This window comes from Armigeres subalbatus, chromosome 1 (genome assembly GCF_024139115.2).
Source record: "Armigeres subalbatus isolate Guangzhou_Male chromosome 1, GZ_Asu_2, whole genome shotgun sequence".
Taxonomy (NCBI): Eukaryota; Metazoa; Arthropoda; class Insecta; order Diptera; family Culicidae; genus Armigeres; species Armigeres subalbatus.
The window spans coordinates 78,139,251-78,166,414 of record NC_085139.1 but is presented as its reverse complement, the minus strand read 5'-3'; the positions used below and the strand labels follow the sequence as shown (position 1 = coordinate 78,166,414).

At 38.6% G+C, this 27,164-nt stretch overlaps 1 protein-coding gene across 1 annotated transcript in view; it reads right to left on the bottom strand.

Annotated features, from left to right (window-relative positions):
- Positions 1-1,051: 1,051 nt before the first annotated feature.
- LOC134227435 (zinc finger FYVE domain-containing protein 9) overlaps positions 1,052-27,164 on the bottom strand; it is a 64,466-nt gene continuing 38,353 nt past the window's right edge. The window contains exons 5-9 of the mRNA XM_062708931.1: positions 21,378-22,334; positions 21,058-21,304; positions 2,204-2,324; positions 1,868-2,029; positions 1,052-1,808 (exon numbers count right to left, since the gene is read on the bottom strand). Of these exons, the coding sequence (XP_062564915.1) occupies positions 1,650-1,808; positions 1,868-2,029; positions 2,204-2,324; positions 21,058-21,304; positions 21,378-22,334 (1,646 nt within the window). The 3' untranslated portion in view covers positions 1,052-1,649. The remainder of the gene's footprint in view (positions 1,809-1,867; positions 2,030-2,203; positions 2,325-21,057; positions 21,305-21,377; positions 22,335-27,164) is intronic.

Below are 27,164 nucleotides of genomic sequence, written 5' to 3'. Positions count from 1 at the left end.
AGGTAGTGGTCGGATTCAATATTCGCACTGCGGTAAGTGCGTATGTCCGTGAAAGTTGGCCGTTGTCGTTCGATACGGTTGCAGACTATCCGGTCCGATTACCGCTCTATACATTTCCTCCCTTCCTACCTGAGCGTTCATTTCGCCTATGACGATTTTGATCCATCGTATGTCTGCTCCAGCTGTGCATAGAACGTTTTTTTTTTCGTCGTCTGGTCTTCCTTCGTGTGGGCAGTGCGCGTTGATGATGCTAAAGTTGAAGAAACGGCCTTTTATCCTCAGCTTGCACATCTTGTTCAGCACTAGCTCGTTAGTGGTGCCACAGCTACTTACGCTAGGAGGATTGAACCTCTTTTCAGTAGAAACAAAGTGTAAAGTAATCGTGACACATTACTTTCAAAATCATCTTCCAGCACAAAGCGCCAATAGGACCTACATTAAAAGCATATCCACCGTAGGCCATTCATCAATTCACTTGGTCGAGGTAATCAACACTTATAAATACATACACAAAATTCCAATTTCCAATCGTGTGGTTTTTGTGCTTCTCAACACTAACGGCACTAACGGGCCATTGCTTCTAGACAGTATTTATGCTAACAGCTTAACACAAAAAGTGCATTTCGAACGCTATTTCCACTCACGCAGTACCAGTCGCGATTATGACGACAATTTGCCGCTGGCTGACGACGAGAACATATTCTAACAAACGTTTACCACATGGTCCGCTCCCACCACATCATGCATCCGGCGCGCAGGGTGTTCCGCAAATTTGCAATTATAAATTGATTGGCAACGTTTCATCCTGTTCGGAGGTTCAGCCCACCAAAAAAGGACTCCAAACAGTCTCGCACAATTTGCACCGTAAAGGCACATTTGTACGCATTATTTAACGCCAAAACTATGCTACACGTCGTGGTCGCTACCGCGATGCAATTAGCAAACGCATTAAGTATCTTTTTGCGATGCCATTGCATATTAGTGCCAGCAAAATTGGGTTTTCTTTCTCGCTACTTTTTTTTCTCTAAAAATAAATGAACATCAGACATCGTCATTTTCCAATAGCTCAGTTTTATTTTAAAATTTCTAAATAAAATATAAATATATTGTGTAGGGTAATAGTAATAACATATGTCCCAATAATTCAACTATAATACATGAAATATTTATACAAAGATAATTCGATTACCTCAGGTTAGCTCATTTTTGTTTGCCATTACAGATTCATTTTTTTTATTCGCATCTTGCCATATTTTTTCAATAAACATCCTATCTGCACGCAATTATTTCAAACATAACCTATTAGTACTTTTTGTTTCGAGTAGCTTATATTACTACAGATCAAATCATCATTACGCGCCTTGTAAATAGTTTTATCAACACAGGTTTCCATTCATATCCTTTGCACTTTCCAACTAGTTGCAACAACTGTCAAGTAATAGACAACTTTTTTTTTCATTATCATGCATGCACTTTGATAATGTCGTATTATTTAGTGTGAATATGCGTTTCTATTAGACATTCATCTCTATCGATTCTACATGTCCTAATCACCTTAACTTGTTAAAATGTTACGTAGATAGACGAGACTGAACGTATTGCATACTTGACCGGGGCATAATACGTGCCTAACTATCGTCATTGAACGACTATTTATCCAGAATGTGGAATATTAATTCAAAGATTATCTGCTGGTCCAGATGCAGACTGTTAGCCTGCCGGTTCAGAGTGCCAATCAGTTCGTTGTCGAGTGCGTTCATGTACAAGGGACCCAACTTGTTGAATTGACTGCCCGCCTCATAAGAAACCTAAACAAAGAAAAATGGTTATGAGAAAACGACGAATATCTTTTTTAGCTTTATCTTACATTTTCCGAATCCAGCATTATTCGGAGACCGATTTTTAGAAAACCGTTGGAAGCCAACAGATCGAGGAAGGCAACTAGCGCAGTACAAGCGCTCCTGGCGACTTGTTCTGAGAGTTTCGACATGTTGATTGGGTCACCAGGGTGGTTTGACTCGTCGTCACCCTTGAAAACATAAAAAATAAAAATAGTGAAGAATGTTTATTATAGTCATGCTTGTGTCATTTTGCTAAATGTTGATATTACAATTCTGCATAAGAGCTTGACAAAATTGTGGACTTCATGGCCGTGAGATTTGCACAGAATAGCTGAAAGAGAAACTCATAGTGCAGAACTTACCTGAATAATGAAAACTTCTGTCCACCTTATGATATGATTTGCATTGGAGTAATCGGTTCCTCGATGCACTCGGATGCTGGGTACTCCATTCAGTGGTTTTTTGTCAATCGGAGAGATTACTCTGTTTGTGAAAGTGAAAAATTCAGAAGAATTAGTCATAATTTGGGGATCAAATAATTTTTCATACAATTAAAACTCAATGTTTGCTTGTTACGCGTATGTTTAGGGGGTGTTGGGGTAATTTTGCCACCCGGCCAAAAGTTTGGGTTCACCCTCGAAAAATATAGGTAAAAGGTTTTGGTCATTTAATCATTTAATCATTGGACATTTAATCAAATGTTTACTCAAGTGCATAATGCATCGGCCAATAGTCTTCTTTTTTCCTTCTTCTTGCTCCCGTCTTCCTTCTTTCTTCTTCCTTTTTCCTTCTTCTTGCTCCCGTCTTCCTTCTTTCTTCTATTTTCTTCCTTCTTTCTCCCGTCTCACTTCTTTCTTCCTTCTTCCGTCTTCCTTCTTTCTTCTTCCTTCTTCCGTCTTCCGTCTTCCTTCTTCCTGCTTCCTTCTGCCTTCTTCCTTCTTCCTTTTTCCTTCTTACTTCTTACATCTTCCTTCATCCTTCTTCCTTTTTCTTTCTTCCGTTTCTTCCTTTTTTCTCCCGTTTTCCTTCTTTCTTCTTCCTTCCTTCTTTCTTCTTTCTTCTGTTTTCTTCTTTCTTTCTCCCGTCACCCTTCTTCCTTCTTTCTTCCTTCATCCTTTTTCCTTCTTTCTTTTTCCTTCTTTCTTTTTCCTTCTTCCTTATTCCTTCTTCCTTCTACCTTCTTCCTTCTTCCTTCCTCCTTCCTCCTTCTTCCTTCTTTTTTCTTCCTTCTTTTTTCTTCCTTCTTCTTTCCTCCTTCTTCCTTCTTCTTTCTTGCTTCTTGCTTCTTCCTTCTGCCTGCTTCTTTATCCCTTCTTTCTACTTCCTTCTGCCTTCTTCATTCTCCCTTCTTCCTTCTTACTTCTTTCTTCTCCTTCTTCCTTCTTCTTTCATACTTCTTCCTCTTTTTTTCCTTTTTGCTTCTTCATTTCTACCTCTTCCTCATTGTGCACTACTCACTTCTTACTCCCCAGTTATCATTCGGCCTAATGGCCATTCGGCCTAATGGCCATTCGGCCTAATGACCTTCGGCCCAATGACTTTCGGCCTAATGACCCAGCATCCATATGCACATAGTCTGTGCACACAGCCCAAGTTTTGTGCTCGAGCATGAGCTGAACCGCACCGCGTTTATTTTTCGCACCCATGTTCAATGTTGATGGTGAACACGAGCTTGAAGGAGAACGCGTGCTCGGGATGAACATGCACTGGCAAAAACTGCACTCAAGCTCAGCGCCGCTCACGTTTTCGTGAAGATTGCTAGTCAGCAATTCAAATTTATCAAGATAGATCGCATTTCTTGCATCATAAGCACATCAACATATTTTTTTTAAGACTGACTCTCGCGATTGATGATTTAGTAGGTGTTTGAAAGAACTTCTACAACTTATTTTGTTTGAGCAGCACTAGCCAGAGAGAAATGCTTGCACCAACTTCATTTTGACTAAATCTGGTGACATATGAGTTGCAGTAACCCATGTGGAATTTGAACGCTACTATCATCGCAGTCGAGCCACTCCCGCCAGCGAACAGCAGTCGTCCCGGCCCTGCGTTTGATTCGAGAGACGGGGCCTTCCGAGCTCCAACTTTTGGGTATGACCAGCGACCAACTATTGCTTCGCATAAGAGTGTCTCAAATTCCAGTGTACAACTGCATCGCGATGAGAAAGCAACAGACATTACCATCTACTATCAAAACGTAGGTGGTCTGAACACCAGCATCGACGACCACCGTTCCTGCTTTGACGTTATAGTAATAACAGAGACATGGCTCGACTCCAGAACACTTTCCAGCCATATATTTGGGCACGATTACGAAGTATTTCGTTGCGATCGGAATCAACACAACAGCAGGAAGTCTAATGGTGGCGGTTTCTTGATTGCCGTGCGTTCCGGAATCAAAGCAAAACCAGTTGAAAGCGATTCTTGGAGGAGTCTCGAACAAGTCTGGGTATCAATCGAGATGGGTGACCGAAGACTGTTCCTGTGCTCGTTGTTTATCCCTCCTGATCTGGTCCGTGACATACAACTCATCGATACTCACTGCCAGTCAGTCTTCGCCGTCTTAGAAACGGCCACTCCGACTGACGAAGTGCTTGTCCTGGGCGATTTCAACCTGACTGATGTCTCTTGGCAGCAGTCCCACAGCGGTTTCCTGTACCCTGATCCTGAACATTCGATCCTGAAGGATGCAAACCGATGTCATCTACACCAATCTGTCTGCCGCATTTGACAAGTTGAACCATGCTATCGCTGTTGCCAAACTCGACAGGTACAGCATCGGTAGTGACTTATTGTGCTGGTTCCGTTCATACTTGACTGGCCGACAACTGATGATTACTTTAAATGACTGCGAATCGAATAGATTCCAAGCAACATCTGGAATACCGCAAGGAAGCCATCTAGAGCCACTAATATCCCTGCTCTACTTCAATAACGTCCATCTAGTCATCGAAAGCCCTCAACTGTCGTACGCTGACGATTTGAAAATGTTTCTCCAAATTAGTTCAACTACTGACTGTCTTAATTTACAACGGCAGCTCACTCATTTTGCCAGCTGGTGTTCTCTAAACCCCTTTGGTTGTAAACCCAGCCAAGTTCTCCGTCGTAACGTTCACTCGAAAGAAACAACCGATTATTTTCGGCTATAACCTACTTGACACGACACTCGAACGCACGAATCACATCAAGGACCTTGGTGTAGTCCTGGACTCAGAGCAAACATTTAAGCAGCACATCTCGTACGCTGGCGATAAAGCTTCTAGGACATTGGGACTCATATTTAGGATTGCTAAGAATTTTTCCGACATTTATTACTTAAAAGCCTTCTATCGTTCTCTTGTGCGTTCTACTCTAGAGTACTGTTCTGCAGTTTGGAGCCCAGCGTACAACAATGGCGCTGAACGTATCGAATCGGTCAACGTCGGTTCCTGTGATTTGCGCTTCGGAAGTTGTCATGGAGCAGGGCTGGTAGCGTTGGATGGCGCTCAAAATAGTGACTTTAGTGACCAGAGCTGACGAAAAAAGGGACCTTTGTGACTTTCAGTTGCAAAAAAGTGACCAAATAGTGACTTTTAGTTTCAGTTGCAAGTTCGATGAGACGAAATCAAGCGTTTTTGGGTCGAAGGTGAAACTTTTTTTCGTAATTTGTGGCGGAAAACATCTTTCACTCACCACTCTTTTCTCTTAGAACGAACTCAGGACCTCATAATAAATTTCTTTCAAAAAGCTCTAAACGCGAGAAGCACTGGTTCTGATGATGCATTTCAACTTGTTCTACACATCAGTAAGGTCCGCAACACAAGATGAGCGAGAACAAAGCGAAAATCATCACTTCTCAGTGGGGCTGGCTATCCGAATCTGTGTTTTCACACTTGTATACAAGTTTGATAAATTTGTTATCTATTTCTACAAACTCTGATTGCCCTCTCTTTTAAACCCACGGAAATTTTACTCAATATCATTCAAAACCAGGACTACTCAAAACTACGAGTAGTCTTGCGAGCAAATCAAATATTAACGCCACTGGAAGTGAGCGAAACATGGCCATCACTCATAAGACCTGTTTTTCTTCCCCGAAAGATGATCTCTCGGCGAAAATCAGCGTGAATGAGCATTCTCTTCTCGTGTCTTGAGAATGAGTGAAAATTACGATCACTGATTTAGCCGAACACCTACTTAAGAAAGATACAAAGAACTCTACGATTTGTCATAGGTGTCAGGAAAGTTTTTGGAATCTTCAGTGCGAAAAAACAACAGTACGGATTGTTTTGGTAGAGAACGAAACAAAAAAATTAAAGATTCATGTACAACGAGTCTGGGATTGAATGTTCGACCTCATGTTTATAATGCAGGACCATGATCTCTGAGCTTTTGAATGTTTTTTCTCTAAAATACGCAGATTTTTCGACTTGCTGTGCGTGTTCATGAGCTATTTTTACTATAGAATTCGACAGCGCATGCAATATTTTAAAATTGGGAGACTAGATCTCCTCTCTATGATATCTGCTCAATAAATATTTTTTTAAAGCAATCCCTTCATTACATCTGTCAAATCTACAAAAAATTAGCCGCTTGAGAACAATTTATATTTTCATGAATTTTTTCGCCAATTTTTGTATGGATGACTAATGAGGGATCAAGTCTCCTTATATTGCGGCAACAACTCGAAATCCAAATACAGGTTTACCTCGATTATATGGACTTCGATTATATGGACTTTTTACCTCGATTAAATGGACATTTTTTTCGCTCAATTTTTTTGTGTTTTGGGGTTTTAAAAAGATGTTGAATATTGTAAGTCATATTTTACATTGATTCTATATTTATTATGGTACATTGGGGCAAATAAAGGCCCGTAAGGCATGTTGTGATGTTATATATGGAGATGCACTCTGCGTCATATGTTCGAGTGACTTGATTGATTTACCATTTTCGCGTTGGAAAATTTCATTGAATATAATGATAAATATACAATTCTTTAATCTGCAACAGCCACGGCCACGTCCTTACAAATAGGTGGTGAAAAATAATGCGTATTTTTGGTGATCTCTGCCATACGAAAACGTGAAGTGAATTGTCAGACTGACAGTATGCGGAGCAAGTGATAAGATGAGATTGTCATATTTAGCTGTTAGATCTTTGCTTCCAACCTTTTTCTGCTTTTGGTGCATGGAATTAAGTATAGAAGGACAGATGATGCATTAACTTTTAGCAAACCGGACCCACTGAGACTGATTTTTTAGGTATATCCACGAAACTGGAAGAGTTTATTTCAATATGTGATACATAAAGTTCTTAATGGTTTTCAAACCTGGCATTATTTCTTCTGGACGAACTTGATAATTATTTGAATGTAAAAAACTGAAAACTCTTCGAGCAGTCTTTATGTTTAAATAAATGTTGTCGAATATCCTGGTATTCACATTTGTTCAGCACAAGGCTTAAGGATTATACTGACGCTCAACGGTAGGAAAAGAAATTAAATATCTTTAGAATGTTCTTGTTAGCAGTTCTTAAATCAATTGCTGCTAAACCGTTCAGCAAAGCGTGATCCTGAAACGCTCATGCAAACTCGTTCATGCTGTGTAATGTGAGCGATGTGTTTTTCGTTAGTGTTGTACAAAATACAAAAGCGCGCGATAGTGAAATTTTGAATGCAATCTCAAGTTTTGTCCGGGATTTTTATGAGGGCCCGCTACTGTGCGTCGTTTTGAATTTTAAAACCCGTTGCAAAATACAGCCCTGCTTTAATATACGAACATAGTTCAAAATAGCCATAACAATTTATTTAGCACTGTGCAATTGACCTTTCCCGTCAACAATTTTTATCTGCTCAATCGATTCCCATACTTTTCGACGCCATACTTTTTGACGAATAGTGCTGGTTTCCAAGCTTGACCTGACATTCGCCCGATTTTGAGCCCCTTATTTACATTGATTTAAATTCTTTTTAAGAATATCAATCAAACGCAACTAGTTGCAAGGAGATCTTTTAAATATAAGTGTCAGAATAGTGAGACTGTTTCTACGCGATTTTTGCATACACAAATGCATTTTGCCATATCTTCTGAACCCATAGTCCTTACATCGGTTTCAATTAGCTGCGATCAAATCAAAAGAGGACAAGTGTCAGTCCTTCTATATAAAGCCAGTTTTTGAATCTAACATATAACTTTCTCGACCTTTCAGTGTTTGTTTTGTTGCTGAAACAGGAAAGCACTGTAGTCAGAATTCGTGAATAAGTATATAAGTGTGCTCACATTGAGCTGGGCGAAGACTTTATTACTAATGTAATCTTAGAAACAAGCGGCTGGAAAAAAGGTTACGTTCTTATAGAAAATCATATTCTACTGAGTTATCATAAAATGAGCCCAAACATGCGGATTAGACTGTAAGACAATATATGGATATTTTCTTTCAACTTTTAAGACTTATTTCATCGTGTAACACAAATTTCGAGAAAAAAAATTTGCTTCGATTATATGGAATATTCGATTATATGGACTTTTTTGCATCGTAAAAGTCCATATAATCGAGGTATACCTGTATCCTGAAATTGTGATAGAATGTTGGCATTTCTATTAGTGAAGATCATTTAGCATATTTATGCATTTATGCTCTGAAAAAAAATATGACATTTGGTCATTATTTGGAGAAGTTGTTCAACACATAAATAATAGAGTAAGTGAGGTTGTCATTCAAAAAAAAAAAACTCGTCACATAACGATCATTTGTCTAGAGGATCTGTTATAAAAATACGCTATAACAATACTACCTTAGTTCTCGTTGAAACAGGGGAGAATCAAGTCTCCCAAGGAATCAAGTCTCCGCACCTTGCCCTACTGTATAAAGTTTGCGTTTCTGAAAAAGGCGAAATCGGCAGGACTCCTGCTTGCATGATTGTATACCAATTTATAAATTGTGACGTAAAACACCTTCAATTAGCTACCGGTGAAATGCCCATACGAGCAGCGAGTTAAATGGCTGGCGAATTTTCAGAGCGATAATTTTTCCAAGATCCGTAATTTCAGTTCCGCCATGAACAAAGCATCATCCGACGGATACATAAAGCTTAAAAAAAATCTTAGTGAATAGTTTCAAAATAGTTGAAAATAGTGACTTTTTAGTGACTTGCTCAAAAAAAACTAAAAAGTGACCCGCTACCAGGCCTGATGGAGGGATCCGTTTTGCCTATACCGAGCTATGAGAGCCGATGCCAGTTGATCGATCTGGAACTTCTTCGTGCTAGGAAAGATACTACCTGGACGATGACGATCGCCGATATACTACAGGGACAAATTGACTGCGAAAGTATTCTGGAGCAGATAGATTTGAATGTTCGACCGCAATAGCGGAATGCTTAGACCACCACTGCAAAGGACGAATTACGGACTACATGGGGTAATCGGTGGCTAGCAACGCATATTCAACAGAGTTGCAACATTGCACAGTGGGCCACGTCGTGAAATTAGGAGGAAAAAAACATTATTATAATATTTTAGGATGAAAGTGTCTTCAGCAAAGTCAAAGCTTATAATTTAAGCTTTATTTTGAAGTTTTTTGGGCCACCACTATATTTTGAGATAATATTTTTAACTTCTATATTTCTAATTTTAGCATTGTACAATGTTCTGGAAAGTTATTCCTTATTTAATTTTGAGGCACTTTGCTGAAGAAATATGATAATCTTCTATATAAAAAAATGAAATGGTCTGTGTTCGTATCCGCATAACTCGAAAACGGCTCGAAGGATTTTCTTCATTCCTTCAGCAGATATGTTCTGTAATGTTTCCGATGGGTTTATATGACATTTCTTCCTACGAAAATCACGACTTAAGTTGAGTAAATTGTGAAAAACTGAAATTAAGATTTGTATAGGATTTTCGCTTGGCCAGTTCAGAACGCATATTTTCGCCTACTATGCAGGACAACGTCTGCCGGGTCGACTAGTTTTTAATAATTATGTTAGGGTGACCCTAAAAAATCAATATTATGATTGTAATTTTTTAGTTTTAATTTTTATAAAAGTGACGTCTTCTACAAAGTTTCAGAGCATAAGAAAATGCACGTTTTGGTTACATAACCGAGTGAATTCCTTGGTGGATTGCAGAGATATCACTGTTTTTTTTTTTTTGAAAAAAATCTGTGGTATCCAAAGGCCTGTATTTTTGAATGGGGGAAAAAGGGTGATCCATTTCTCCCTGGGTTAGACAGAGGAAGGGCTAAGGATTGCTCTGCATATTTTGATATTTAGGAATTTGAGGGAATTTGGGGTTTTTCCATCATTAAAAAAAAGGATTTTTATACTTGGAAATCAAAATCAACAGTTCTAGAAGTGTTATAAAACCGAAAATTCCGCCCAATTCGCCAAAAACAAAATGTTTATAGTAATCATAATTTCCTTATATATTTCCAGCGCTATTATTCGTCGGCGGCGGCGTTTGTCAGAATTTTTGTCGGCGGCGGCGGCGTTTTCGGCGTCACGCCGAAAACCATTTTAGCCGGCGGCGGCGGCATGAATCGGCGTGGCGATTTATTTTATTACTTTTTTTAGGATATTTTTTTTTTGCATTTTTTTCGGGATACTTTCAAGACTTTTATTTTCAAAGGAAGATAATCTTTCGAATTTCGCTTGAAAAATCTAATGGACTTCTCCAGATTTTTCCTAAATTTGGAAATTATTTTCGGATTTTCCCGTCTACTTTGAAGTTTCGAGAAATCTTTGGAATTACCAAGAGAAGCTTTTTAGAATTCCCAAATAAAATTGTTTGGAATTTTAGCATAAAATTCGTCACAATTTACATGAGAAACTTCAGAATTTCCACGAGAAATTGTTCTTAAATTCTACAGAAAAATCAACATTTACACAGACAATTCTTCATAATTGTAGGAGAGTACGGCTGGTAGAATGGGTGTTTTAATGTTGGCTTTCTCAGTCTAGAATAATTAGGATGGCTAGTTTGGCATGACCAACGATAAATAGTAAATACTTTAGAATTTTCATTGGAGGCTCTAAGAAGTTTTCAAGAAAAAATCTCTGGAATATGCACGAGAAATTCTCCGGAATGTTAAAGGGAAACTTCTTTAGAATTTTGTGCGGAGGATCAGGGATGGGAAAAATCAAATTTTCAAAAAATCGAGGATGATCAAAACTCACCTGGCGTGTTTACTTTGAAATTATTTATCAAGTGATAAAAACTCGCCAGCCAGAATCGTTTGAAAATCATATCTTGATTTACCGTTACAATTTGAACACTTTTTCCTTACTACCATGAAACCATAACGCCAAATAGAAGATACAACGGAACTGTTGACAATAAGCTGATATTAGTGAAGATTAATGTTTGAATGAAAATTCTGTGTTTATTATCGCTTGAGTACAAATTTGAGAAGTTGTCGTCGGCGACAACTCGCCTACTTATTTTACGTGAAAAGTTTTCACATGAAAATTGCAATCATTATCGTCTGATAATGATTTCAGCACAACACTGCTAGGGTCGTTCAAAATGTAGAAATGTAGAAATCAAATTTGAGGATTTCAACGAAAAATTGTTCGCAATTATTTTGATTTCTACGGGAAATTCTTTGTACAGTGAACGTTCGATAACTGAAAGTCATTTAAGTACCCTGTGGCATCGAAATCCGTACACTTCGTATATGAAAAAGTCATTAGAAAATAGGAATAGAACGTAAATAAAACGTTTGTCATTGACACAGGCGCATGAAGGCCTCTACTTTTGAAGTGTTTCACATTTACTCATTAAAAACTACAAAAAACCACCGTGTCCACCGTGGACGGATTTCGAATCAAAGGATCAAAATCCGTACAGCTATTTCTCAACTAAATATCTAAATTGAAACAACCTTATTGACTAAACTACCACTGTAAATAGTTCGATATGCACCTTGAGAAGCGATCCCGTCGATTTGTATTCCGCTTATCTTATGTAATGATTTGCAATTAGCAATTAAAACACAGTTACTTTTGGTGCAATTGTGACGACCCCAACTTACTTAAATTCCTTCAGGGGGATTCATCACAATCTTTTATGCGGAGTCAGTTTACCTTGGCACCGCGCTAGAAAAAAGTTTTGCGCCCAGCAACAGGGTTTTGTTGTTTAAGTCTGCTTACTTTTGCTTTTTAAGCAAAATACAGCACTTGGCAAGGTTCTAAATGAACCGTTATGCGTAAGAGAGTCATTAAGTAAAGAGAGAGAGAAAATTGTCAACATAACGTAGGTTAGCTATAAGTTAAATGTAAGTTAATAAAGAGTCTTGATTGAACCCCAACGCGGTGTGTACGCGTTTTAATTAATTACAAAAAGAAAACCAGTGCCGCCGCGCGGCCGGCCGGCGGGGACCGCCTCGCCACGTCGGTGCGCTTCACAATTATGCTCTACCCGAAAACAAGATGGCGGTACAAACTCCGTGTTTGGTGGGTGGAGATTTGTTTTTGATTTTTGTGGTTTTAATTTCAAAGCCTTCTTTCCAATTCTATGCCCTAAAAGCTTACTGTCAAGTATCTGAACAAAATAAGATTAATTATTCCTACATTAACTACCTTTAACCTCTCTTAATTTATTGATATCTCATGAGGTGGGCGGATTTCGGTGCTGTACGAATTTCGGTCCCGCACGGTACAATGCTTTTTACTGCAATTCCATATTTACACCAGTTTTACAGTTATCGGACAGCTGAACTTCAAAACGATTTCAAACTCGATAATACCTTCATTGCATTTCAGAATCAGGTGCACTTCTATTGTATCTGAATTCTTGGGAAATTCCATTCGCCGAAAGCCACATATGACCAAACTGGTATTGAGCATTAAGACCAAAACTGTTTGTATGACGCATCTGTACGACACTTCAGTCGATATCACAGGGAAAAATAAAGTAACATGCAGCACTACACGGCGTTATCTGTCACAAAATCGAGCTTGTTTTGTTTGTTGTTTGTTTGTTTTGTCGCTGGTACCAAATTGAAGTTCGGAAGTCGATTTCCACACTTCCGAACGTTCTTCCGATTCCGACAATGTGTTGATAGCAAATTCAAATTTTGTTCTGACGTCAGAAGTAAAACGTCGGAAGTCGGAATACAATTTAGTGCTGGCAACACAATACTTTGGACGAAAAAGCCATTTGCCTTAACAGGTCGTTTGACTGAAAAGGTCATCAGCTCGAAAATGCCGTTTGGTCGAAATGGTCGATTGACGGAATGGGCCAGAAATATCGTTTGGATCAACAGGTCATACGGCCAAATGTCAATAACTGAACGGGTAATTTAGTCAAAAATATCCATCATTTTGGCCTAATGGCATTTACGGCGGAAAGCCCTTTTTGTCAAACAACCGTTGAACGAAATTTCGTAACCTCGCTACTTTTCAAATCGATACTGGCCTTTCAGCCAAAAGTTACCAAATCCCATTAAGCCGAATTGAACAAAACTGTTATCAGGTAGAAAATGGTTTGACCGAAAGCGACATACAGCCGAAAAAAATCATTTAACCGAAAAGATCATTTGACCGAAAATGCCTTTTGGTCATTTTGCCCGAATATGTTCTCTCTGCAAAACAACTCTTTCATCCAATCGGCATTTTCTGTCAAATGACCTATTCGGCTAAAAATCTTACACATCGCATACACTACCGTGCAACGTCGGATAAGAAATACACATATATCGCCTCCACTTTTGTACGTAAAAAGCGTTTTCGTGACTTGTATACGATGAAACTTGTGCGCATAGACATCGCATATCAGAAAAAAAAACAATAATTTCTATTATGCATGCATTCTGGTTGTCTAGGAATTCTTACCGAAAGACGATTTTGGTCAGATGATCTATTCGGACCAACGACTTTTTCGGCCGAACAGCATTTTCAGCCAAATGACCTGTTAGGACAAAAAACTTTTTACAGGTCCGGCCAAATGTTTCTTTTGGCTGTACTCGCTTTCGATCAAACTACATTTTCGTTTTTGACTAGTTTGACTAACATTTTTCGTTAAACGGTTAGTTTTGCTAAATGGTTTTTTTGGTTTAAAGGTCAGTATCGACTTAAAGTAGAGAGGATACGGAATTTTGTTCAAAGGTCAATTGACAAAAAGGCCATTTAGCTAAACGAGTGGCCATTTTTGACAATATTACCAGATCAGTTATTGACATTTGGCCGTATGACCCGTTGGACCAAATGATTTTTTTAAATTCTTTATTTGAGTGATTTTTCAACATATTGAAGAGTTCATCACTACAGATTGAACCAAATGACATTTTCGGCCAAATGGCCCATTCTGTCAAAAATCCATTTGGGATCGTTCAAAAATTACGTCCATCGTTTTTCGGCATTTTCACCCCCCCTCCCCCCCTCCTGTCACAAACTGTCACAAATAATTGACCCCCCCCCCTCCCCCTGCACGTACACGGACAGATAAATCAACCCAAACTTTGAGTTCAATATACGCACTCATGAGAATATCGCAGAGAAAATTTACCCAAATTTGGGTAGTTTTCTCTTTCTTCCCCATGATTGCTATCAAAACTAGAGCAAGATGCAAACACCTCACCGTGGTTGCTCAGCCCAATAACCCAAATTTGAGTAAATTCAATATTCTCTATTTTGGGTTGATTAAGGTCCGCTTTGGATGAATTGAACTCAGCTTTGGGTAAATTGTTTACATGGGATTAAAGGCAAACTACCTAGTGCCAGAAAAGCCATTTTACTCAAATTTGGGTTATTGGCCCAAACCACGGTTTTGAGTGCAAACAACCCACTTTTGGGTAGTTTTGGTTTTCAGTGTACATGTCTCATTTATATTTTAGCGATTACTGTGGTTTATCTTTTTCGTACACTATTTTCACAATAACATAGTGAGTTATGTCCCTTACTAACAGTTTGAATGTTTTTAAAATGCAAGTTGTTTCTAAAATGCTTTCAGTATTTTTTTCTTGTGGACGGACGTCACATAAGACGAACCCCCCTCCCTCCCCCTGTCACAAACTGCCACAAAACTCTGACCCCCCTCCCCCCCTCAAACCTTGGACGTAATTTTTGAACGGCCCCTTTCGGCTAAACGGCATTTTCGGCCAACGATCGTTTCGGCTAGACGACCTGTTAGGGCAAACGGCTTTTTCGGCCAAATTACCAGTTCGGTCGCCTGTCGCTTTTGGTCAATGGAATTTCCCAAGAATTTCTAATCGAAAATAGAAAGAATTTTCTGAAGAAATCCAAAAAAAAATCCTTAAAAATTCCGAGCATTTTTCCGTTGTTTCAAATTTGACTATGTCAAACCAAACTAGAAATGAACTCATCCTTGCAATCCAAAAATCACTCTAATAAAGGATAACAACAAAGAATACTCAACATAAACTCAATAGGAACTTCCCGTGGGTATTCTGTATATTTTCCTGTAGAAATTTGGAATAGCTTCCCTTGAAAACTCTGAAGAGATTCTCATATAAATTCAAAACAATTTTCCTTGGTAAATCCAAAGAGCTCCCCTTGGAAATTCCAAAGAATTCTCGAAAATTGAAAGTAATTCTCGTGGAAAATCTGAAAATAATTTCCAAATTAATATTATGGAAAAACTTGAAGAATTTTCTGGGGAGGTTTATCAAATCTCTCCCATAATGTCTTGAAAAAAATTCAAAATGACCAATTCAGCCGAACGACACGACAATTTCGGCCAAATGCCATATTTGGATATTGAGCTATTCGGCCAACCGATTTTTTTCAGCCAAAGGAACTGTTCAACCAAATGACATTCTCGGCCGAATAACTTTGGGCTAGATACCCTAGCAAAGTCTGAAAACATGATGAGAGCATATAGAGAACATATTTTGATTTTGACATCAATTTGATTCATAATTTGTTTTCAAATATGAATTATCATGATTGATTACATATTTTTATCTCATTTTGCTGTTCATTACTAAATAGAATGATATGACATCAAACTGTATACTTATTTTGTTATCGGAAACCAATATCAAAATTAGTTTTGGATTTATTCTCATCGACAGCAGGAATAGTTTTTGATTTGATGTCACAGTAAGATTTTTCTGCTATAAGTTTTGTTACTTTAATCGTTAAAACGACCAAAAGGATATCAAATTAAGTAAACATAATTGATGATTTAACAACCATGTAACAAGTTATCGATTAGGTCTTCGGCCAAATGGTCGAACGACTCTTTTCCGTTCAAACATTCAATTTCAACGAGCTTTTTTTTTTTTGAATTTCAACGGGAAATCCTTCGCAATTTTCACACGAATTTTTGCTTAGTTTTTACGGAGAGCTTTCCGAAATTTCAACAAGAAAAAGTATGTTATTTGCATGAAAATCATTAATATCTTCACGAAAAAATCTTTGGAGTTTCAACGTGATGTTGTAGAGATCTATCAGTAAATTATACGGAACTTCCACTGAGTTTTTGGAATTTCCAAGAAAAATATTGCGGATTTTTTCAAATTTAAATCGGCGTGGAAAATTATAGATCAGCGGCGTGACTATGCAAAAATGTCGGCAGCGGCGCACACCTTTAAACGTGACTCCTTTACTAAACGTGCATTTTTGTATGCTCTAAAACTTTGTAGAAGACGTCACTTTGATAAAAATAAAAAACTAAAAAGTTACAATCAAAATATTGATTTTTTTGGGTCACCCTAACATAATTATTTAAAATTATCATAACAAATTATATAAACAACGTACAACAATGGTTTCTTCAACAAAGTGCCTCGAAATTAAATAAAGAACAACTTTCTAGAACATCGTACAATGTCAATCAAATCCATTTTGATACAGTTTTACTAAGTCTTCAAGTAACGACCGTATCGGGAATTTCGACTTACTTTAATGTTCTTCTTAACTTACTCACGCGCAATTACAAAACAAATAGCATCATTACTGAAGTGTGCACACTTATTTATCTTCGGCCGAAGCCACACCAATTCCTACGTAGCTGCTGTGTCATTGGTTGGGAACGCCTGTTGGTTGGAGGCAGCACTAAGCTCCGACAAACCGACCACCGACCACCGACCACCGCAAAAAGGAGCGATCACTCATTATGATAACAACTATTATCAATTTATTGCTTACGTCGATTGTACTGTTAATCACAAAGACTAATTACAACTAATTACTGTGTTGTAATAATGAGATTTGTTGGACTTATTCACATGCAGAGGAGACCTATCAAAAGACCTGTTTTTTGGTTTTTAGATTTTACTGTCCAATGAATATAGCGATACTAATGCTTTTCCGCGTATTGGGTCCCTGTTTTTATACTTTTAGACGGGGACCAGAATGTTTTGTATCTTACAAGCAAATCTGATTGGCTACAATTTAATTTTGCCGGTGATGTTACTGATTCGCTGTTGATGACGAAATAATTTTGAATCTTGATTGGATGGATTTATTCGAGCTACTATTATTGGCTCGTTACAACTCTTCGCAGAATGCTAGTATTTATTTGTCATAAAATTAAAGTTAGCGAAAACCGCGAAATATTTCGCCTAGTGTTGTTTGCGACGCGCGGAAGTTTTACAAAACGATCACGAAAAATTGACGCCAGTACGATGGCTCCGGAAATCTGTTGAGATCGAATAGGGGAGACTGCTAGGTGGAAGGAGCAATTAATGTTATTAGGTTCTGCAGGGTCTGTATCTAACCTCAAACTGATGACAGATTAGTAGTACTTCACGTTCAGGGATGCCAGATGATATTTTCAAATGTCTTTACAGTCGTTTAAAAATGTCTTGAAATGTCTTCAATATTAAGATTATTATTATCTACGAGAAATTTCAAAATACAATAGGTCTTTTTCTTCTTCTTCAATGGCTCTACAATCCAACTGAAACTTGGCCTGTTTTTCAACTAGTATTCTATTAGCATTTCCGGAAGTTAATAATTGAAAGCTTTTCTATGCTTTCTATTCTATCTTGTGTGGCAAGTACAATGGAAAGTGTTTCCATTGTTGATTTCATGCCCAGGGTGTCGAGAATGTTTCCAACCCGAAAACATCTTAGACCGGACCGAGAATAGAACTCACCATCTCCGGATTGGCTATCCTACGCATTTGCTCGCAAGGCTACTGGAGACCTCAATAGGTGTGTAAATACAATAATCTCCTTTGTATTACTGATGTTGAATAATGCTTATTTTTTCAACATTTAAATTGATAGAACTCATGTAAATATTTTTTTAAATTATTTTTTTTAAAACAAATTTGAACTGAGTCGGATTTTTAAACTGAATTTTTACGTGGAACTCTTTCAAATTTCTTTTTAAAGAATACCCTGTTGGGATTCAAAATTTACAGTGAAATACTTGAAAAACAAATATCTAGATCAACTTCCGGATAAATTCTCGAAGTTATAAGAAGATCAACTTTCTTCTGGATGGAGCTTCTTATTATTTCTGAAAGACTCCTGAAGAAATTTCCCGATGAATTCCTGTTGGAACACCCAAAAGATTTACTTAAAGAACTTCTTGAGAAAGTTCTGAACGAACTTCCGGAGGAATACTTGGAAGAACTTAAGAAGGAATTCCTGTAGAATCTTCAAGACGAATTCCGGAGGGATTTTCTGGAAGAATACCTGAAGGATTTTCCTGATGAGTTTCTTAAGGATATTCCTGAGGAATTATTGAAGCACTTTCCGGTGGAATTCCCGACGAAACTTCTAGAGGAATTCTTGGAGGTAGTTGAAGAAGCTTCTTGAGGTATTGCTGCAGAAAATTCCGAAAGAAATCCTGGAGGAAATACAAGTATACTTTCGGAGGCATTCTTAGAGATTAGTTCGGCAACCTTGAAAAATCTTCCAGAGGAGGAACATCCAGAGGGATCTCTGGAATAGCTTCCGCAGAAATCCCGGGGGAAAATTTTAAAAGAATTCCTGGAAGAACTATTAGAAGAATTCGTGAAGGAACTACCGAAGGAGTTCTGGAAGAACTTCTGGAGGATCTTCAAAAAAAAATCTCCGAATCTTCCGGACAATTTCCTGGATGAATTTCGAAAAGAATACCAGAGCGTATATTTGGAGAATTTCTTAGAGGAATTCTCAGAGAAAATACTGGAAGAATGTCCAAAGATATTTCTAGAAGAATTACCAAAGAAATTCAAGTAAGAATTTGACGAAAGTGTGTAACAATTTTTCTTTTAGGAAGATTTTCACGCAGAAATTTACCATGGAAATAATGAGAAATATCCATTTAACACCAGAACTATTTCAGTTTCAGGGAGTTCAGAAGAACTTGTAAAAATTAAGGAGAATTTTCAATTGAAATTTTGGAGGATTTCCTTTATATCTTTTTACGGAAAAACTCCTTATTTTACACGAAAAATTCTTTGAAATGTTCACAATTCCTTTTAAAAATTACAATCCTTTTAAAAATTATAATTCCTCTAAAAATTCACGGAAAATTCAAAGAGTATCCCGACGGATATTTAGAGGAAAGTCACATGGTTCAGGTTCTAACTCAACGGTTGAATAGATTAAATCAAGTCATAATAGAATTCAATCAATTTTTACCGCAAGTTTGATCGGTTATTGCGTTCCGATGTAATGATCGAAATACCTTTTTACATACACATCAAAAACGCCGCCGCCACCAAGGAAAATTCAAACAAATTCTGCCATCGGGAATTTTTTAACCAGCGCACAACTCAAAGTTAAGTGCGTATGAGGTCTGAAATGCGTTGCATTTATCAGCCCGCTAGTGTGAAGGTATTTTTATGTTTGAGATTCGAGGCCCGAGACAAAGACTTTCACTGACAAAAATCCAATCATATCCATTATGTGTGGCACACATAAATTTTGACTAAAGCATTTCCCACATAATTCGCATAGCATGTATGTGGAAATACACATAACCGTTATTAACTAATATTCTTTAAGTGGATTCTCCTACAGCGGGTGGTTATTAACGCACACATAAAATTTATTTGTATTTGTCAATAAAAATGTGTGGATTTTTGGTAGTGTAATTTACATATAGAAGTCGCAGAATTTATAAGTGAAAAATAAAATTGTATTTTCCACTCACTGGCTTGTTGATTGTCTTCATGTATCTTCGAATAAGTAGATAAGTCTTCATAATTTTGAAAAGTCTTCAAAATGTCTTCATGAAATAAATGTCTTCACAGAGATTCAAATGTCTTCAAATTGATGACATGTCTTCAAATCTACAAATGTAAATACAAATGTAAATGTAAAAATAAAAATGCAAAAACAAGAATTTTAAATACCATTTCAGTACCCAGCTCATAATTTATAGCTGTAAAAATGGGCTCAATGAGATATTGGAAGTAAATACCATTAAAACATTAAGTTACAAGACTTGGAAATATAACTTTAATTTTAAGCGTTTTGCTAAGCGAATGAAAATTTTGGCTGGTCGAGACATACATTTTCACATTTATTTTTTAGCGCCTAATTTACGTCACAAATACCCACAATAATAATTTGCTAACATTTTCTGCTATATATTTGTGCATTTCTCCAAATAATGTGATGTGTATGACAGACAGTACCTCTATATTTATCAATTTAGGTATTAGGCACGGTATTAGGCAATACGCGGAATTAGGGCAGATCACGGTAATGAATAACTACTTGACAGTGGCAAAACAATCGTTTTTCAATTTTACTCTAAATATATAAGTACTCATATGATACGAGTAGGTATCGATACTTTTAATTCGATATTTAATGGTATCGATACTTCTTTACGATACTACTTGAAAGTAAAAGTATCGACACTTCAGTGGTATCGTTTCATCCCTACACGCTAGACGAAGTGAGAAAAGCTGTACGAGAGCCGTAAGTTAACGCCACTAGGAAGGACGGAACGTTACCTTTTCAAAATTAAATTGAAGGCATTCAATCCAAATGTAACAAATATATTAATTGTCTAGACACTTATAAACAGAAAATCAAAACTTTGCCTAAAAAACTTTTTTTTTATTTACAAACTAATTTTTAGGCCCGCCATGTCGTATGCTGTGTCAATATGGACTAGTTGCTGCAATGCCGGGATTTTAGTGAAAACGGTACCTATAAACGCTTCACATAAGTCTGAAAATCCGCCTCATAGCTGTTAAAAGGTTTTCCATAACTCTGCTCAAAAATCGAAATAAATCCAACTAAAAACAATCAATAAGCTTTGTTTGTTTAATAAACAAGCACATGTTTTATAATCCTGATTCCTTATCATACTCACCCAATATTGAAATTGAGATCATTTTCCGTCCATTCTATGCTAACGATCTCTTTCTGGCTGTCATCACCTTCGACCGGCCCACAAATGATCTTATAATCCTTCATATTCTTCAGTGCATCCTTGATTGTGTTCATTTTGGGCGGTGGAACCTGCACCATGAGCCCGTCCTCAACAATACTGCATTTTCCCACCAAACCACAGTTTGGCTTTAGCACCCCGTTCAAAACCAAGAAACTAGCTCCTGTCACTGTAAATTGTAGACGTATGTGAAAAATTTAAATTATATAAATGTTGGAAAGTACAAGCTAATAATTAATTACCTTTCCTTGGTTGTCCTTCGATATTGATCGCCTGAGTTGAATACTGTGCCGTTTCGGGACAGCCAGAGTCTGTGTTTTGAATACACACCAGATGGCCGTCAGCCACCTTACTGAAGTTTCCGCCCAGTGCCAGTATTGTTTGGTCCTGTGATCCGCTGAGCACCTTCATTACTTGCTCGTACCGGTTCCGCGGAATAAGAATACTCGTTTTCCTATCTTCAATGTGTATCACCATGCCACGAATGGTCGGAATAGTATACGAATAGTTCCTAAAATCTGCCAGCAACGTTATCACCGTTTGGGCGATTTCCACGTAAACCGATTCTCTCTCTCGCACACTCACATGTGGGCTGGGATAATACCGATACAGTGCCCCTAATCGGAGCATCAATCGAAGTGGCAATATCTTCGCCCATGGTACCTCCCACCTATGAATCAACACACCCACCAGATAGGGTGCGTCCGGAATTATCACATTCTGCATACACTGATAGGTCGGCCTCACGTACAGGAACCCTCCGTGATTTTTCGACCCAAGAAAATTTGGCATACTTGGCGGGCTAAATCCCAGTTCAGTTAACGTGTTACCACGATCCGCCTCCACGTAGATATCATTCAAATGCACGAAAATATCCTTCGGTAGCAACTGGGACTCCCCCAGCTCCAGCAGAATAACGATTTCGTCCTGACCAACGTAGTGCATCCCACGGGTGGTGAAGTTAATGACAGTCTTGTTGATGCAGCAGCTCAGCTCCACGATTGTCACCAGCACCAGAAGGTTTCGCTGCAGCGCAAAGGTTAATGTTCCGTCGCGCAGACTCGTTATCAGCGCCGCATCGTTATCCACATCGATGTGTTTGGTTTCAGTTTTGCTGATCTGTTTCACAACCGGTGGTAGTTTATTATCGCCCTGGGGAATGAGAGATTTGATGGTGTTCGAGATGGACGGAGGTTCCTCTGAAATGGAGCGAAAAACGTTTTAAATTGTGTAAAATAGTATTACATTCACGTAATAAGTATAAACAAGATATTTGGTCTGCAGTTCTACAGATTTGTGCGAGTGTACGTTGCGCTCTAAATGACCCTAAAATACTTGAAATTATTTTGGAGGTTCGTCGTTTGTGAACTTCCATTGAATACGTTGAAGTCATACTTTATGTACATATAGTGATGAACACCGAGTGATATCGGCCTTTCAGGGGGCAGTGTTGGTAAAATCATTCTCAAAACTTGATTGAGGCTTCACACGCAATCAAACTTGTAACGATTATTAAAGAAAGAGTTTTGAGAGCCCTTGAGTTTTTCATGCAAAAAGCAATGTTTATAACTGCCGACAAATTAATCCGAAAAAAAACTTATTTTAAATCAATCAAAACGCGATTTATTATTTGGCCTCGCGAGATTCCATCCATCATTCAAAGTTAATTGCCTACATTCTGAGTATAAGCCACCCGGCATGGTCATTACACTGCCTGAAACTTGATGTGCATATGAACAACATGTGAAAGATTTAGTTCGAAAAATGTATTGGAGGTAACCATTTCCTAATCTGGCTACAATCGATCGCAATCTCGCACAACGGAGGTCCTTCGTAGCTTAATAGGGAAAGCACCTATCTAGCGAATGGGGGCAGAAGGGACCATGTCCAAGGGCTTGACGATCCCTCCCCAGGCCATCTGTGAGTTGTGGCGCCTGCCTAGGATGTGGTGGGGTTTGAGCCCTGTTAAATCTCTATAGAAAGCTGCATGAATCGCAAGTAGGCTCCGCCAAAGCGACCGTGTGCCGCTCAAAGCGCACAAGCCCAAGTCCTGGTGTTAGGTGGGACGCTAAACAGCCCTGACACGACGGCCCTCCGACGAGACAGCAGATTTGCGCAGGCCCAATAAGCCGCCTTTAAAAACAACTATTACGAACGACATAGAAGACAATACGACTCGATACAATCGGCAACGACCTAGGCGACAAATAAAGGATCACGATTGGAAGCTGGGAACATGGAACTGCAAGTCGCTAGGCTTCGCAGGTTGCGACAGGATAATCTACGATGTATTACATCCCCGCAACTTCGATGTCGTAGCGCTGCAGGAAATCTGCTGGACAGACATACGATGGATGCCCAATCGTCATCGGTGACATGAACGCTCAGGTAGGAAGGGAGGAAATGTATAGACCGGTAATCGGACCGGATAGTCTGCATACCGTATCGAACGACAACGGCCAACGATGCATAAACTTTGCAGCCTCCCGCGGAATGGTAGTCCGAAGCACTTTCTTCCCCCGCAAGAATATCCACAAGGCCACATGGAAATCACCTAATCAAGTAACGGAAAACCAAATCGACCACGTTCTAATCGACGGTAAATTCTTCTCCGACATCACGAACGTACGCACTTACCGCAGCGCGAATATTGAATCCGACCACTACCTCTTTGCAGTATGTCTGCGCTCAAAACTCTCGAGGGTGATCAACACGCGTCGGAGGCGTCCGCCGCGGCTTAACATTGGGCGGCTACAAGACGGTAGACTAGTCCAAGACTACGCGCAGCAGCTGGAAGTGGCACTCCCAACGGAAGAGCAGCTAGGCGCAGCATCTCTTGAAGATGGCTGGAGAGATATTCGATCCGTCATTAGCACCGCAACCGCTGCACTAGGTACGGTGGCTCCGGATAAGAGAAATGACTGGTATGATGGCGAATGTGAGCAGTTAGTTGAGGAGAAGAATGCAGCATGGGCGAGATTGCTGCAACACCTCACGAGGGCGAACGAGGCACGATACAAACGGGCGCGGAACAGACAAAACTCGATTTTCCGGATCAAAAAGCGCCAGCAGGAAGATCAAGACCGTGAAGAGACGGAGAAACTGTACCGCGCTAATAACGCACGAAAGTTCTATGAGAAGTTGAACCGTTCACGTAAGGGCCACGTGCCACAGCCCGATATGTGTAAGGACATAAACGGGAACCTCCTTACAAACGAGCGTGAGGTGATCCAAAGGTGGCGGCAGCACTACGAAGAGCACCTGAATGGCGATATGGCAGACAACGGTGGCGGTATGGTAATGAACCTAGGAGCACGCGCACAGGACATGCGACTTCCGGCTCCGAATCTCCAGGAAATCCAGGAGGAGATCGGCCGGCTGAAAAACAACAAAGCCCCTGGAGTTGACCAACTACCAGGAGAGCTGTTTAAACACGGTGGTGAGGCACTGGGTGATTACCAAGGTTTGGGAGGATGAGGTTCTGCCGCAGGAGTGGATGGAAGGTGTCGTGTGTCCCATCTACAAAAAGGGCGATAAGCTGGATTGTAGCAACTACCGCGCAATCACATTGCTGAACGCCGCCTACAAGGTACTCTCCCAAATTTTATGCCACCGACTAACACCAATTGCAAGAGAGTTCGTGGGGCAGTACCAGGCGGGATTTATGGGTGAACGCTCTACCACAGACCACGTGTTCGCCATACGTCAGGTATTGCAGAAATGCCGCGAATACAACGTGCCCACACATCATCTATTTATCGACTTCAAAGCCGCATAAGATACAATCGATCGGGACCAGCTATGGCAGCTAATGCACGAAAACGGATTTCCGGATAAACTGATACGGTTGATCAAGACGACGATGGATCGGGTGATGTGCGTAGTTCAAGTTTCAGGGGCATTCTCGAGTCCCTTTGAAACGCGTAGAAGGTTATGGCAAGGTGATGGTCTCTCGTGTCTGCTATTCAACATCGCTTTGGAGGGAGTAATACGAAGGGCAGGGATTGACACGAGTGGTACGATTTTCACGAAGTCCGTCCAGTTATTTGGTTTCGCCGACGACATTGATATCATGGCACGTAACTTTGAGAGGATGCAGGAAGCCTACATCAGACTGAAAAGCGAAGCTAAACGGATTGGACTAGTCATCAACACGTCGAAGACGAAGTACATGATAGGAAGAGGCCCAAGAGAGGTCAATGTAAGCCACCCACCACGAGTTTCTATCGGTGGTGACGAAATCGAGGTGGATGAAGAATTCGTGTAGAGTAGAGTGGGGCAAGAGTGCGCGTGGGATAAGAGTAAGTTTTCGATTTTTTGAAGTAATAAAAAAAGATAAACTAGTAGCACTGCACAATGGGGAAATTCGATTTCAAAGGTGGAAAAAATTGATAACTTTCTTCACGAACAACTTACAGATGAGATCAAGAGCTTATTCGAAAGGGAATTTTGCAAAGAATTCAGTGAGTTCTATTTCATGGACGTGGAATGCTTCTGTATGTAGTAATTGAGCTCGTTTTTCCTTAATGCCCCATATATTGCGAGTTTCCAAATTATTTGTCATTTTATCTTTAAGACATTGTTCTAAAATTGTGTTTATCTCTTCACTGTGGATCCACAGAAGGGCACTAAATATATTTTGTTGGTAAAAGTTGGAAATTTAGGGGTTTTTGGGTCAAATAAGCATCAAAGTGTATTTTATGTGCAATTTTCATCTATTCTGTAAAAAATAGTAATATTTACAGATAAGTGTTGATATTATTGTCTCAAAGTGTTGAACAGATATTGACAAATGTTTGCCGAACAAAAATTGATGAAATAAATCGTTTCACACATGTTTTATTTGGTTATTTATTGAGTAAAAAACGATTTTTGAAAACTTTTGAATAGCACCGATGCCAAACATTTCCAAACCATACCTGATAGCACAACTTGACAAGAACAGTCATATGTTATGAGTCTTGATGTGATCATAGATAGGAGGTGATGGGAGATACTCTTTTTTCTTATCTTTTTGCCCAAATTCCCCTATGAAATAATATATCTCAATGATTCTGAGCAAGGAAATGGTGTAGTAATGTTAATTTAATTCATATTTTCCAATGATATAATGAAAATAACAAATAATTATATAATTCTTCAAATATATTGAATTTTAGGGGATTTAGGGGTCATACAGCTCATTTAATGTAACTTTTTATACAAAATAGGATAACTTTTCTCACAAGCGACTCACAAGTACGGTTAAGGGCTTATTCGAAAGCGAATTTTCCAAGAAATTCAGTGATTGATTATAGACATGAGACACTTCTGTATGTAGTTATTGAGCTGGTTTTGCCCCAATGTCCCATACATCAAAATTTTTCATATTTTGAAACTTTCATCTTTCAAAAATTACACTGAAATTATGTTTTCCTCTTCAATGTAGATCCATACATAGCACTATACATATTTTGTTGGAAAAAGTTAGAAATTTAAGGGATTTTGGGATCAAATAATCATCAAACTGCATCTATGTAAATTTTTCATGTATTCTGTAAAAAAAATAATAATACCCAAGAAATCATTTGCACTATAATACGTCGTATGATCATTTATGGTTAATATACGGTGATTTAAAAACTTGTAAGCATTGATGTAACTCTACATATGGTCAATTTTGGCGAAATCTACAGCCTATTGATTGTTCAGATATTTACAGATAATAGTTGATATTATTGTCATAGTTTTTTTTAAACAGAAATTGATACCATAAAAAACAAATATCCATATATAACATTAAAAATGGATTTTTAAGGCATTAAGTGAAAGGCATTAATTAAGGACAAATAGGTGAAAAAATTCATTAATTATATATTTAAAAAAAAAGGTTCTGAGCTCTTTTTTTTTCAATGCAATCTACAAATATTTGTTATTTTATAGTATCATTGACAAATTATAATTGAATCAATGTTACTCCATCATTTCTTAACCCAGAATCATTGAGCTATATTTATTACAATATTATCCTATTGCCCACCACAATGTAA